General features: G+C 50.4%; 1 gene segment (V, D, J or C); it reads right to left on the minus strand.

Moving 5' to 3' along the window:
- Positions 1-11481: 11481 nt before the first annotated feature.
- LOC124417420 lies at positions 11482-14898 on the minus strand. The segment is given in 2 exon segments: positions 11482-12031; positions 14800-14898. Coding segments are annotated over 2 exon segments (390 nt in total).
- Positions 14899-15685: the final 787 nt, after the last annotated feature.

The following is a 15685-nucleotide window of genomic DNA, read 5'->3' on the forward strand; positions in this document are numbered from 1 at the left end:
GGCGTAGGGCACGTAGAGACAGGTAGGACACAGATCGGGAATCATCTCGAGAACGGTGGCTCTTACCTCCACATCTGGGCTGTACCTACTATTCGAGCTGGCGATGTAGGACAGCACACTCGAGACGGCCACCAAGTGCCTGACGGTACCACAGTACAGCATAACTTCCAAAGCTGAAGCCATATCCACGGCAGGAGAACTGCACAGAATCCCCAGGCGCTCGCACACCTCCACCAGACGTTTCCAGTCTCAACTGTGCACACACTCCTGGAGGAGGACAGCAACAGGAGCCAGGAATTGCACAACCATGGCAGGAGGACATTCCCCAGCTACTCCGACCCCTACATACCATAAATTCAGAGCTGTGAACTCCCTCTCTCCTGCCCAAGCCCCAGGCCAGGGGCACTGCCCCAGATGCCCTCCTGCTCGCGGCTCAGCCACGGCCGCTCCCGCAGCATCCGTGTCCCCACACAGCCTCCCCCTCCCACGCACAACTCCCAGCCGCTCCCCGGCACTGAAGGCGAGCTCCAGGCCTCAGCGCGCCCCGCGGGGCAGCAGCACGTAGCCGCGCCCAGCCCCGGCCTCGCCGCCCGCCGTGCCCGCCTCGCACCTGCCTGGCCCCAAGGCCAAGGCCAGCAGCCACGGCCCCCAGCCCGGCCGCCATCGCGACCCGCCGCGTCGCTGCCGTCTGCCCGGGAGGCGGACAGCAGCAGAGTGGGGCCGCGCTCGGGCCGCCCCTCGTCGCGCCGTGCCGGGGCAGCGCCCACCGCCCCACTCCGCCCGGCCCGGCCCCGCCCCGTGGCACCGCGGCCGCTTCGCCGGCGGAGGACGGGGCGGGCGTGGAGCGGGGCGCGGGGAGCAGAGGCGGAGCGCGGCGCCCCGGCCACTCCTTGGCTCCGGGCCCCTCGGCCAGACACAGCACGGCTGCCCCCCACACACGGGCTCTTGCCCCGCCTCCTCTCCTTCTACGTGCCTCAGCGACATCGACATCCCCCGCATCGACACCCCCCGCATCGACATCCCCCCATGGCCTCCCTCTCGTCCCATGGACCGTAGCATCATGTAGAAATCACCCTGTAAGTCTTTTACTCCATTCTTCTCAGTTCAGCTTCGTCTGCATCCCCTGCGCTTCTCCCTGCAGCTCTGGGCTCTTTCCACCTGTCACTACCCACCACCCGGCTCATGCTGGGCTGCAAAAGGACAAGAGGGTGTGGAAGAGTGAACAACACTGCCGCTGTCAGGGCTGCCAGGACTGTCTCCCACCGTGCTCCAGCAGGTGCAGAGCTTGAGTGCACTGTCTCCCAGGTCCAGCCCCCTGGAGACGACCCGAGACCCAGTATCTCTTCTTGAGAACCACAGAAAACGCTGAATTACAGAATGTATAACTCGAGCTCACTTAGCGTGTGTTACGTCATTAGAAGTACGTGCTTGATTTTATCAAGTCACCTGGTATTTATGAGAGGAAGAAAGGAGTGTTGGCTTTTACTACCACTTTGTAGTTGGGGGAGTTTCCTTCCCTGATTTCACATGACAATAGGAGAGCTGCTGCATCTCCTCTGATCATCTCTAGTCTCTTCCATGGACCCACTCCAACAGGTCAATGTCCTTCTGATCCCCTTGTGCCCGGAATAAAATGCAATATTCCAGGTGAGGTTTCATAACAGTTGGAATAAATGCTTGGAATCACCTCCCTCGATCTGCTGCCTCCACTTCTTTTGATGCATATTCCTTTTATGATCCACCTCCTACAGCACTTCTTTTCACGTTATCCCACCAAATTTCCACGATCCAATGGCTCTGCAACCAGGCCATGGAGGAAAAACTGGCCATGCTAAACAGAGGCCCAGTTAAATGCGCACTAGCTTACGGTCCACCACACAGCATCTGAGGTTCCCAGAATACCTCCTTTGCAGCACATAATTTCTCAGCCCTTGAGCTATCCCTTCCCTCCACTTGTGAAGGTACTACGGCACGAACAGTGGGCTGCCTTTCAAAGCTGACCTCCAGTTGGAACTCACAACCAGCGTTATATATCAGCTGTGTCTGATCTTTTGCAATATATGTATGATCATTAAGGAATACATAGCCTGGACAAAACATCTCATTAGAAAGAGATGTGGCTTAGATAAATCATTGTGAGAATGTATTATCCTTTCCGTGTTTAGAAGCAGAGTGTCACTGCCTACTAGTACACTAAATTCCTTGGCTCGTCCTTGAGCCTGGCCAGGCTGGAGGCAGAATCCAAAAGGGAGAATGAGTTTCTGCCTAATTTCCACATGCCTCTGTTTATTCAAGAATACAGTGTCTGCATCCCCTTGTAGCAAAGTTGGAGACCTCACCTATGTGTAGATGCACTGCGTAGGAATTTCCACTTACTGGGAAAGGCTCCCCAAATCCTCTCTGCAACTGGGGATCCCCAGAGACGGTGGATCTGGATAACCAGGAAGTGTTAGGGCAATTACTGTTGTACCTTCCTTATCACTACAGCTAATCTCACGTAGTAATAGCCTGCACATAGTGCATAGCCTTCTTCTGTTTTATTCTTTCTGTATCGTCTCACTTACTATCTCACTGTTTTAATCTAAGAAAAGATAAACGCGCTTCACATTTGGTGTTTGTGAGCTTTGTGCTCTCCCCCTCCACTGACAAAACAACTGGATATTAGCACAAGCTTGGAAAGGTCTGTTTTCTGCACCTGCTCTTGCATGACACATCTGATCAGTGTCTGGCTACAAGGGAACACTGAGAACCCTGATTTTCTATCATTAGTTCTTGGTCCACCTGCTCTGCAGAGCTGCTGAACGGTGAACCTAGCACCACAGTGAACACTGCATCATCCCCTCTCTTTGCTGCCTGGATCTGCTGTGGGAATCTGTTGGGAGAGTTCTCCACTGCTCCCTTACAGTGATTATGGAAACCTCTGTATTCATCACCCTCCCAATAAATCCTTTTGACCTCTGCTTGGACCAGAACATGTACTATGTGTATAAGCTGCTTCCTCTCATGTTGCACTATAAGATGACTTTACCTCCGCTGTGCCCTGCAGGTTTCCTGACATGTTGCTCTCCAGCCAACTGCCAGGGACTGCTGCAAGAGCACAGAGAACAAGCTGTGATTGCCGCAAGAATAGGAAAGGGTGAGGGAAATCCCAGAGGGGCACTGCAATGGACCACTGGGACCAGTGGGAGAACTTAACCCTTCTCTTTGAACCAAGATGACAACAATGAGAGAGGAGTCCAGCAGGCACTGGCAATCAACCAATCAATGGATCTGCAGTGAATCACTCGTGGGAGCACAACACAGTTCACTGAAGGGATTCTGGGAACCTCCATATTCATCATCGTCCCCACAGCTGTGTGCTCTGCTCTCCAGCCCCTCTCACAACACCCAGCTCCTGCTGGGTCCAAACAGGTAAGAGGGAGGGGAGGAGTGGAGGAAGTTGATGGCGTCGGGGCAACCCGGGATGCCTCGCACTATGGTCCTAGCAGGGTGCAGGAACAGACTGTGCTGTCTTCTGACTCCAACCCACTGATGATCAGGGTCCTGGAGCTCTCATCAGGCTGGCATGATATCATGGTTTTATGATTTTTGTTATCATTATTCCACATCGTGACATCATGTAGTGCACTGGGTTTTAAAGACTTAATGCTCCAGTTACACGGATTATCATATTTTTCTGCATACCTTGTTCTCAGAAGAGAAGAACAGTTACCATGTCCAGAAGACTGTCACTGTTCCATTTCAATTTCCATTCAGAGGAAAGCAAAAAACTTCTCAGGAGTCACGAGGCTGCCCCTGTTCCTTACTGCTTGTCTCTGCACTGCGTGCTCCAAGCTGAATATTGGATTTCATGCTTTGAAAACAACTATGTCAATATTGGAATAGAGCAAGAGATTTCATTAGCTGGAAACTACAAAGACTCACCCAGGAACAGAAAGAACAGTGTATGCAAGTTTGTCAGGAACAACTGAACCCATACACAGCTCAAGGTGGCAGTTTCCTGGGTCACATCATTAACAATGATGAGACATGGTGTCACCACTACCAGACAGTCAAAAGAGCCAGAGTCCATGGAGTGGCAACATGATAATTCCCTATCGAAGAAAAAGTTCGAGACACAGCCCTCACCAGTTAAACTGATGTGCACTGGCTTCTGGCATAGGAAAGGGGAGATCCTTCCAGAGTTAACGGAACCCAGATAATGCATCAGCTCACATCGCTCAGTCTCAGTGCTGACAACGCTGGAAGCTCAAACCTCCAGTCAGGGCAGAGAAGGAGGCAGCCATTCTCTTGCAACATGAAAACATCACACACCATACCAATTTGAAGCCATGGTGCACATGACAATCTTGGCTGAACAGTCCTACGACAACCATGCTATAGTCTGTGTATCGCACTTTTGGACTTCCATCTGTTTGGGCTGATGAGAGATGTATTGTGTGGGCAACATTTTCTTGGGAACAGTACCAGCATTGAAGCTGTGAAACTGTGGTTCACCTCTACTGCTGCAGGTATTCATCAGCATGAAATGAAAGATCTTCTTCATTACTGGTGAAAACGGTGTTGACTCTGATTAATGTCCTGCATCAGCGAAACTGCTCTACCAAATAGCATTATTGCACTCTTTGTAACTGCTGTACTTTCTTTGGAATCAAACAGGAGACACTGCTTTCAGAGTAACTTACATACGTTGCAGGATCTGTTAGCCCTGCTCACTGCAACACTGCAGACCACACTGGTTGGATTACAGCACTCTGAAACTCTCCTGAAATCATGACAAAACTATTCACCCACTGCTTTCCTCACAGAAGCAGATTCAAAGATTCTGTAGCGGATTTTGGAAGCAGGCAATTATGTAGCTAGAAGTACCCAAGAGCTTTCAAGTACCCAAGGGAAGAAGGAAACCAAGAGCAGGTGCAGACATGCTGCAGTAGGAGGTTGGGCAAATTGGCCAAACTGATCTGGTGACCAGATATACAGTGAATATAATCCTCAGGTCACAACACTGCATTTGTGACTCAGGAGAATGAAAGAAGTAATGACGTAAAAGGAGACCTTGCAGAAAGGACAGGGTCATCTGTGGTGTGCAGCGATGTCCCCTCACTGTCCAGGAACAGCCAAGAGCTGCTCCAGCTCCTGCCAGCTGTGCGGTTCCACAGTTGTGGCTGTGCCCAGGAAGAGGTTTTTTGATGAAGGTCTTCAGGATTTACTGTTCCCGTGCGAAGAGCACACAAGTAGTGCGCTGAGTCGTGTGGGTTCAGGGCATGTAGAGACAGATAGGACACAGATCGGGAATTGTCTCGAGAAACCGTGGCTCGACCCTCCACACCTGGGCTGTATCTAACAGTATATGAGCGGCCAGTGATGAAGGACAGCCACTCGAGACGGCCACCGAGTGCCTGACGGTACCACCGAACACCATAACTTCCAAAGTTGAAGCCAGATCCCTGGCAGGAGAGCTGCACAGAATCTCCAGGCGCTTGCACACCTCCACCAGACGTTTCCACTCTCACTGTGCACACACTCCTGGAGGAGGACAGCAACAGAAGCCAGGAATAGCACAACCATGGCAGCAGGACATTCCCCAGCGACCCCGACCCCTACATAACATAAATTCAGAGCTGTGAACTCCCTCTCTCCTGCCCAAGCCCCAGGCCAGGGGCACTGCCCAACACGCCCAAATCCTCGCGGCTCAGCCACGGCCGCTCCCGCAGCATCCGTGTTCCCACACAGCCTCCCTCTCCCACGCACAACTCCCAGCCGCTCCCCGGCACTGAAGGCGAGCTCCAGGCCTCAGCGCGCCCGCGGGGCAGCAGCACGAGCCGCGCCCAGCCCCGGCCTCGCCGCCCGCCGTGCCCGCCTCGCACCTGCCGGCCCCAAGGCCAAGGCCAGCAGCCACGGCCCCAGCCCGGCCGCCATCGCGCCCCGCCGCGCCGCTGCCGTCTGCCCGGGAGGCGGACAGCAGCAGAGCGGGGGCCGCGCTCGGGCCGCGCCCTCGTCGCGCCGTGCCGGGGCAGCGCCCACCGCCCCACTCCGCCCGGCCCCGCCCCGTGGCACACCCGGCCCCTTCGCCGGAGGACGGGGAGGGCGCGGGGCGGGCCGGGGAGCAGAGGCGGAGCGCGGTTTCAAAATATTATCTGTTATTACTTTCCTTCCTTTCAGTCCTTTTTTCTCAGAGGGCATTGTTTTGCTCTGCCTGGGCTATCTACTACCTTTCACATAAAGTCTGCCAGTGAGTATTTCTTAACATCAAAAAGAAACTGTGTCGTTGATGTTTTTGGTGGTGGTGGTGGTGTCTGGTAACTTCCACCACTGTTACAAAGTCAGCTGATGCTACAACAATAAGTTGCTATGATTCTTCCCACTTTCCTTCTTTCATTTCTATCTCCTCACTTTTTCATACGCCTCTCCTCTCTTTCCCTTCCCTGCCATCCTTGAACTTCTTGGACCTTCTTTTGCTCTCTCAGCTTCCTCTCCATTTCCCTCTTGGCTTCCCTCTCCCTGTGTTTTTCTTTTTCTTTTTCTTTTTCTTTTATTCCCCCCACTTTCCAAACTCATTTATTACGCAAACTGGTTCAGTTCTTTTGGTCTGCCAGGCACCTCTCCTGCCTACAAAGGGCCCTGTCTTTAGATTTTATTTTTGCCTCTACTTCCTCCAACCAGTCTCAACCAATGAAAGGCTTATTTGCCCCTTATAAAATACAAGAACAGATTGCATCAACCAAACATTCTCTTTCAGTTTCACCTGCTGCCTCGCATCAGAGGCTTCCAGTGCTAACACTGGGATATTGCTTTTCCGAGATCTCTGCAGAGGAGGGCATTCTCTCTTCCAATGACCAACTGCACACGCTACTTCACAGCTGTGGTCTCCGGCCCACCTTGCTCTGAGCGTTGTATTTGCAAGCCGCAGGTTGAGGCAGGGCAGGGCAGATCTAGTGGCGGCAGTGACCAGGATTTTAGATTCCTTCCAGGGCAGCAGTCAGACCACATTCTCTTTTTCCCATTTTTTCCTCTCTCGCTCGTCCTCACCGGCATTACATTGCAAAGTAAATTATCTGCAATTCCCGTTTACAAAACACATTAATTACAGGATGGTGTTCTAAATTAACAGATTCATTTGCTGACCATTTTCCCCAAATTCCAACTTATATAATGTCCACCACTGATTACAGTATTTGTTCCAAAGTTGTCTGATTTACGTTTCCTCCAGGAGGTCCCCCTGCACCGCACCAATAAGCCAATACACTTCCCTGGGGACTTATGTTTTTCTTTCTTTCTTTAATTCCACGATTTTGCTACTCATCTGGCCACCTGTCACACACCACTCAGAACCTGCACTGAAATTAATATGCATGGTTTCCTACAACAACAAACCATGACCAAGTCTGCAACCACCAAGACGTCACTAACTGCACCTGTTATAATTCCCTATACCATTCCAGCCCTAATTGGCAATATGTTATCAAAACCTTTTTGCTGCTTGTGCCTCCTGGCCAGCCAATTATCTCATTCTAATGGGCTAATACACATACCTGAGGTGTCTTCTTTCGGACTTCTTTAGAGTTACTTCCTACCCTGCTGGAACAATTGTCCCTTCTCAAATTGATAGGTAATGGAGTCCACCGTCTCCCTCAAGCTGTGGTTGTACATCAAATTCTTTCAGGGAGAGCCATAACCAGTATCCCCTAGCAAGATGGCAGCTTCATTTGTTATTGTTTTTCCACTGCTCTCAGGTTCCACAGGTAACATTAATCAGTTCTAGTTCTCCAACTCAACATTCCTCCTTAACACTTTTAACCTTGTTTCTTTCGTTTCCAATCACAACAACAAACTAGTACATAGTTCACAGTAACCAAGATGCCATGAACATCATTACACTTCTACATACACATACACATTACACTTCCGTATACATCAGTTACACTTCCGTAAACTTACATCTACCATCAGTTAAACTTAACATCCACACACCATCAGTTCAACTTAACTCCCCAGTCCATCAAAACAACTTGTCCCATTCCCTCCAAAACCACAAGCCAAACAATAACATAAGCACTAGCACTTATTCTTAAAGTTAAGACACTCAATTATGAGCACTGTCCTGTACTCCATTTGTGTCCCGTGGTTTCCTTAGACATTAAACAAAATACGTTATCAAAGCCAAGCTTCAGAGCCTTAGTTTCAAACCTAGACGTACCTGGTAGGACACAAACCTGCAATCAGGTATTTCCCAAACGTATACCTACGTGCTCATGCCCGATATACGCCAACCCTGTAATCTCCAACGACTTATGGGTGGTTTCCCAGACCCTGTAGGACTCCCGCCTGCAACTGAGTACTCCCAAGCCAGGACTGCCCTGCGATCTCGGCCGACTTGTGGGTAGCCCTCTCAATGGACCGGTCCCCAAAGCTTACATGTAAAGAATACATTGGGGTTTTTTTGTTTTGTTTTTGTTATTCTGTTTCTCACATGCTTTCTCTGTTCCACAGCGATGCAAATGAGGTGAGGACTCCGTCCAGAGAACTCTCTGGGGGTGCCCTGGGAGTCCTGTTCTCAGTGGGTCCTGCAACTGAACAGAGATTGTTCCATCTGCGTTATCATCTGAATAGAAAAAATCCATGGGTAGAAACTTAACAGCAAAGTGTTGTTACCACTAAGTCAGGTATTCTTTATTAGAAGCACCAGAAGCAGTGCGGATATTTCCACCATAAGCACTTCAAAGATGACGTGATTCAGAGTCCATGATATTTCCACAGATAGTACATATTCATCAATTACACGAAAGACAATTAACATCTACACAGCCTATCTCACTGATTTAAGAGGGTTCCAGTCTTCTATTCCATGACCCCTTCTACTGTCTTGTGTCCTTTCGGCACCATAACAGCCCAACTGACAGCCTTTTACTTCAGCCACTGGCCTTCCTTCCTGGTCCTCTAGATGAACTTTCTTCATAGATACACGATCAGTAGCAGAATGCCTATTAGAAGTAATTTACAGGTACCAAAGCTGCAATTTTTGCTCACTCAGCACTCAACCATTAGTTCTGGACATCTGCTCGTCCCAGGATAAAGATAAGCTTGGCAGCCTGACTTTTAATGATATACACTGGGGTGGTAGAAGATAAGGAAGACAGAGGAGAGTATGCTGACACCTGCCTGATGCATTTCAACTTAATCCCAGAGTGAGACAATTCAGCCTGGTGTGGAGGCCCTGCCTTTCGTTATTATGTTTCTTCTGCTGAGGTCTCTTGTCAAAACAGAACTGCCTTACAAAATGCTTCCTAGTATATAATGCTACATCCATAACTATTCACAACATCTAAAAGCTATTACAGTTCTGCAAGCAAGAACCAATCACATAATAAAACAAGTCAACACCAGTATTTCTAAAAATACACTACTGAAATATATGGTATCTCTACTTTTTCAAATCAGCCTTTTCTAAAACACAATAAAAATATATTGTGGCCTACTTCTCCAAATCAAGGCCACACAAAGCAAAGGTGTGGATTTTGGTCTTTCCATGTGGAAAAAATTGCACCCCCCTGACATTCATCCATTCCTGCTCACCCAGATGCTGAAGGCCAAACAGCAGATGCAAGTGGGTGTTGCATTTCAGCAGCGGCAACAGGGACGTAAATGAGAAGCCACTTACGTTCTGGATGGCAATGCACAGCTGTCACACAGCAAAATGAAGAGCATCTGGATCAGCGCGTCTGCTCAAATCAGTGGATTACAACCAGGGGACTGCATACAGAGATGAACGTTGGCTTCAGTGCATTGAAAACAATGGCATCAACGGCGGAATATAGCAAAGTTTGCACACAGTGGGTCCCACGAACACACACACAGGAACAGAAACAACACTGTATGCAAATTAGCAAAGAAACAACTGAACCCATTTAGGGTCCACGGTGACAGTTTCCTGGATCACATCATTACCATTGGTGTGCTGTGGCGTCAGAACTATGAGCCGGAGTCAAAAGAGACAGAGTCCATGGAGTAGTAACGTGAGAATTCTCTACTGCAGAAAAAGTTGAAGACACAGTCCTCAGTGGGGATAGTGATGTGCACTGTTTTTTGGGAGAGGAAAGGAAGCGATGATCCTTCTGGATTTACTAGAACCTGGACAATCCATCAACTCGTACCACTCAGTCTCAGTACTGATAACAACGAAGGCCCACATTTCCAGAATCAGGTCAGAGAAGAAGCCTATCTTTCACTTTCAATACAGTAATGCTAGGCTCCATAATGATTTGAAGACTGTGGTGGATGGAGCTTATTTGACTGAACAATCTGTCATGGAGTTATCTAGATCAATCTAGATCAATCTATGCCCTGACAGGGAGGCACTAGGCCCGTGGGCTCCCTGGATCCCCTAAAATGGGAAGGGAAAAGGAGAATGGGTAGGGGAATGGGAGCTTGGCTCAGAGAGGGAAGAAGAATGCAGCAGCAGCAACGATCTAGAAGGAAAACTTATTTCACTAACCATGATATCGGAATGCAAGATAACACAATATAATACAATCAAATTGGAATTAAGGTAATAAATCAAATCAAATAAGAGAGAGAGAGTTTCCAAAACTGAAAGACCTACATGAATGAAGGCGCATGACTTGGAAGCACACCCACCCCTCTGCCTGGCTGCCAAAGAGAGACAGTCGAAAGAGCCAGATCCCATGACTTCCGTCACGTATCTTCCTTCTCCAACCGTCAAGGACCTCTGGGATATGTAGTTCTTCTTCTCTTTTTGAGAGCAAGTATCTGGAAGGGTTGTCAATCCACAGAACTGGAGTATTAACTCTTTAAGTACCCGTGCTGTACATGATGTTATGATGTGGAATACCAATAGCAAAACCATATAACAGATCAGTCCCGATTTGGCACCTTCTTTCTTCCCTCCTGTTCAGACTGATGACGGATGGACATTGTGGGCAACATTTCCCTGTCAAAGGTGCCATCATCGCAGAGAGTGAAACAGTGGGGCTGCCTCCATTGGTGCAAGTATTTACAAGCATGAAGTGAAGGCTCCAGTACACTGCTGGTAGAAATTCATAGCTAACAGTGGTGACTCTGTTGAAAAATAGTGTTTGGGAGCTCTATCAAATAGTGTTCTTGTGCTCTTTCTATCTCTCGTAGCTTCCATGGAAACAAAGACGAGGCATAGCTGTCAGAGCAACCTATCTACATTGCAAGGCTTCAGTTTGCCCTGATCTCTGCAACACTATAGACCTCACTGTTTGGATTTCATCACTCCAAAATGCACCTGAAACTGCATCAGAGCTATTCACCCACTGCCTATGTCACAGACTCATGGAAATAGCTCGTGGCTGCTGAAGTAAGCGGGCAGTGCTGTGGCAAGAAGTGCCCAAGCGCTTTTGAGTACCCAAGGGAAGAAGGGAACCAGGAGCCGATCCAGACACGCTGCATGTAGAAAGGGAGACAGAGCGGCCAATCTGATTTGGTGACCAGAATACGCCAAACATAATCCTCAGGTTGCAACACTGCTTTTGTGACTCAGGAGAATGGAAGGAGTGGTGAAGTGAAAGAAGGTGTTGCAGAAAGGACAGGGCCATCTGTGCTGTGCAGTGATGACCCCCCACAGTCCAGGAAACAGCCAGAGCCGCTCTAGTGCCTTCCAGCCCTGTGGCTCCTGCAGATATGACAGTGTTCAATAAGGGGTATTTTTGTTAAAGCTCAGGAGGATTTCCTGTTCCTGTGTGAATGGCACAAAAGTAGCGGGCTGAGTCGTGGGGGCGCAGGGCGCGTAGAGACAGAGATGCCACAGCATGGTCATTGTCTCGAGAGGCTGTGGCTCGATGCTCCATCTTGGGGCTGAAGGAAGTGTAAAAGGAGACGCTGCTAGTGTAAGACAGCCACTCAAGATGGCCACGGTGTGCCTGACGGTACCAGAAAACAAGGTAACTTCTGAAGTTGGAGCCAGATCCCTGGCAGGAGAGGGACACAGACTCCCCAGGTTCTCGTAGACCACCACCAGCTTCCACAATCCTGGGCTGTGCACACACCCCTGCAGAACAAAAGTGCCATGAGCTGCAGTATAACGGAGCTAATGGAGGGAAGAAGTTTCCCAGCCACCCTAATGCGCCCAGCCTGGAACAGGCAGACAATCATAGAATCATAGAATGCCTTGGGTTGGAAGCGAACTCCAGGATCATCAGGTTCCAACCTCTCTGCTACAGGCAGGGCTGACAGCCACTAGATCAAGTCCTAGAGCTGATCGCCCAGGGCCCCATCCCACTGGCCTTAAACACCTCCAGCGACAGGGCATTCACAACATCTCTGGGCAGCCTGTTCCAGCACCTCACCACACTCTCAGTACAGAACTTTCCCCGGACATCTACTCTAAATCTCCCATCTTTTAGTTTAAAAACATCCCCCCTTGTCCTATCGCTATCTACCCATGTAAAAATTGTTTTCCCTCACGTTTATAAACTCCCTTGAAATACTAGAAGGCTGCAATGAGTCTCCCCACAGTCCTCTCTTTTCCAGGCTCAGTAAGACCAGTTCCTTCAGCCTCTTTCAGAGGACACTCCCTCCAGCTCTTGATCGCCTTTGCAGCACATCTCTGGGCACTCTCCAAAAGCTCCACATCCTTCCTGTGTTGCATGCTTTAGACTGGGACACGGTACTCCAAACGGGGACTCGTGGGCAAAACAGATGGGCACAATCACCTCCCGTGCCCTGACGGCCACCCCTCCTCTGGTGGAACTCAGGATACCATCGGCCTTTTGGGCTGCAAGAGCACACAGCTGGCTCATGTTCAGTTTTTCATCAGCAAGAACCCCTAAGTCATTCCAGCAGGGCTACTCTGAAGGAGTTCTTCTCCCAGCTTCTTTACATATCTGGGATTGGCTTAACCCAAGCGGAAACCACGCACTTTGCTATGTTGAACCTCCTTGGGGTCTCAAGGCCAGAACTTTCCTGTTGAGCAAACACCCTCTGGACGATGTCCCTTCTTTCTGCTGTATCAAATGCACCGCTCAGCTCGATGTCATCAGCAAACACGCTGAGGGTGCACTCGATCCCCATCATCTATGTCATAGGTAAAGATGTTAAGCAGTACTAGACCCAAGATTGACCCCTGCGGGACATCTACCATTACCGGCCTCCACCTGGCTGTAAAGCCATTGAACACAAGCCTCTGGCTGCAACCTTCCAACAAATTCCTTATCCAATCAATAGTCCACCCTTCAAATCCATCTCTCTCCATTTAGAGATAAGGATGTGGTGGAGGACCACCCTGACTGTCTGGGATCACCTCTTCATCCCTCATGTGCCTTAACATACCTTCCAGGATGATCTGTTCCATGGTTACCCCTGAACAGAGGTGAAGTTCACCAGCCTGGAGTTCTCACAGTCCACCTTCCTCCCTTCCTTAAAAACGGTAGTGATGCTTCCTTTTTGTTGTTGCTGTTGTCATTGCCGTTTTTCCATTCCCAACAGACTTTGCCTGACAGCCACAACTTTTGTAATATGATGGAGAGTGACTTGGCAACTACCTCACCCTGCTCCCTTAGGACACTGGCACATAAGTCAGCCAGCCCCCCGGACTTGTACGCGTTCAGTCTCATGACGAGGTCTTGGACTTGCTCTGCCCTTACTCTGTGGGGCACTTTGCTACCCCAATCCCCCTGCATGATCAGGTGCAAGGATGTGAGGTTCAGGGATGGGAGAATCCTGGCTGCCAGTGAAGACTGAGGCAAAAAACTCATTGAGTACCTTAGCCTTCTCCATATATGTTCTAGCCTATTCTCCATTCTCATTTAGCAGGGAAGATACAACCTCTTTTGGCCCAACTCTTCTGACCTAGGCATCAGGACAATCCCTTCTTTTAGTTTTTAGAATTCCTTGCCAAGTTCACTTCCATCTGTGGCCTTTGCTTTCCTAATCCCATCTCGAGCTGCAGATGGTTTTGTTACTGCCAAAATCACTCTCCAGGGCGTGCAGCACTTGCGCTGCAACACAGGGCTTAGCGAGGGCCACTTCCACAGCATCCACCTGCTTTTGTGACTCAAGAGAATGAAAGGAATGATAGGAATGATGAAGTGAAAGGAGACCTTGCAGAAAGGACAGGATCCTCTGTGACTTCTCCTCACTATCCAGGAGCAGTCCAGAGCTGATCCAACTCCGGCCTGACCTGTGGTTCTGCAGCTGTAGCTGTGCCCACGAAGGGGATTTTTGTTACAGCTCTGCAGGATTTCCTGTTCCCGTGCGAACAGCACACAAGTAGTGCGCTGAGTCTTGTGGGCGCAGGGTGCTTAGGGACAGATAGGACACAGATTGGGAATCATCTCGCGAAACTGTGGCTCGACCCTCCACATCTGGGCTGTAACTAATAATATATGAGCTGTATATATAGGACAGCCACTCGAGACGGCCACTGATTCCCTGACGGTACCAGAGTACAACATAATTTCCAAAGTTGAAGCCAGATCCCTGGCAGGAGAGCTGCACAGAATCCCCAGGTGCTCGCACACCTCCACCAGACGTTTCCAGTCTCCACTCCGCACAAACTCCTGTAGAAGAACAACAACCTTCTCTCACCTGCCCAAGCCCCCAGGACAGGGGCACTGCCCAACACGCCCTCCTTCACGCGCAGCTCAGCCACGGCCGCTGCCACAGCATCCGTGTCCCCACACAGCCTCCCTCTCCCACGCACAACTCCCAGCCGCTCCCCGGCACTGAAGGCGAGCTCCAGGCCTCAGCGCGCCCGCGGGGCAGCAGCACGAGCCGCGCCCAGCCCCGGCCTCGCCGCCCGCCGTGCCCGCCTCGCACCTGCCGGCCCCAAGGCCAAGGCCAGCAGCCACGGCCCCAGCCCGGCCGCCATCGCGCCCCGCCGCGCCGCTGCCGTCTGCCCGGGAGGCGGACAGCGGCAGAGGCGGGGTCGCGCTCGGGCCGCCCCCTCGTCGAACCGTGCCGGGGAAGCGCCCACCGCTCCGCCCGGCCCCGCCCCGGTGGCACCGTCGCTTCCGAGGTTAGCCTTTTATTCCATTCTTCTCAGTTCAGCTTCGTCTGCATTCCCTGCGCTTCTCCCTTGCAGCTCTGGGCTCTTTCCACCTGTCACTATCACCACCCGGCTCGTGCTGGGCTGCAAAAGGACAACGGAGGGGAAGAGTGGACGACGCTGCCACTGTTGGGGCACCCAGGACTGTCTCCCACCGTGCTCCCAGCAGGTGCAGAACTTGAGTGCATTGTCTTCCAGCCCAGCCACTGATGACCCGGACCCAGTATCTCATCAGAGAACCACAGAAAACACTGAATTACAGAATGTATAACTCGAGCTCACTTAGCCTGTGTACGTAGTTAGAAGAACGTGCTTGATTTATCAAGTCACTGGTATTTATTGTGAGGAAGAAAGGAATGTTGGCTTTTACTACCACTTTGTAGTTAGGGAGTTTCCTTCCCTGATTTCACATGACAATAGGAGAGCTGCTGCATCTCCTGTGATCATCTCTATGTCTCTTCCGTGGACCCACTCCAACAGGTCAATGTCGTTCTGATCCCCTTGTGCCCGAATCAAATGCAGTATTCCAGGTGAGGTTTCATAACAGTGGAATAAATGCTTGGAATCACCTCCCTCGACCTGCTGCCTGCACTTCTTTTGATGCATATTCCTTTTTTGATCCACCTCCTACAGCACTTATTCACGTTTCCCACCAAA

This window comes from Gallus gallus, chromosome 27 (genome assembly GCF_016699485.2).
Source record: "Gallus gallus isolate bGalGal1 chromosome 27, bGalGal1.mat.broiler.GRCg7b, whole genome shotgun sequence".
NCBI lineage: Eukaryota > Metazoa > Chordata > Aves > Galliformes > Phasianidae > Gallus > Gallus gallus.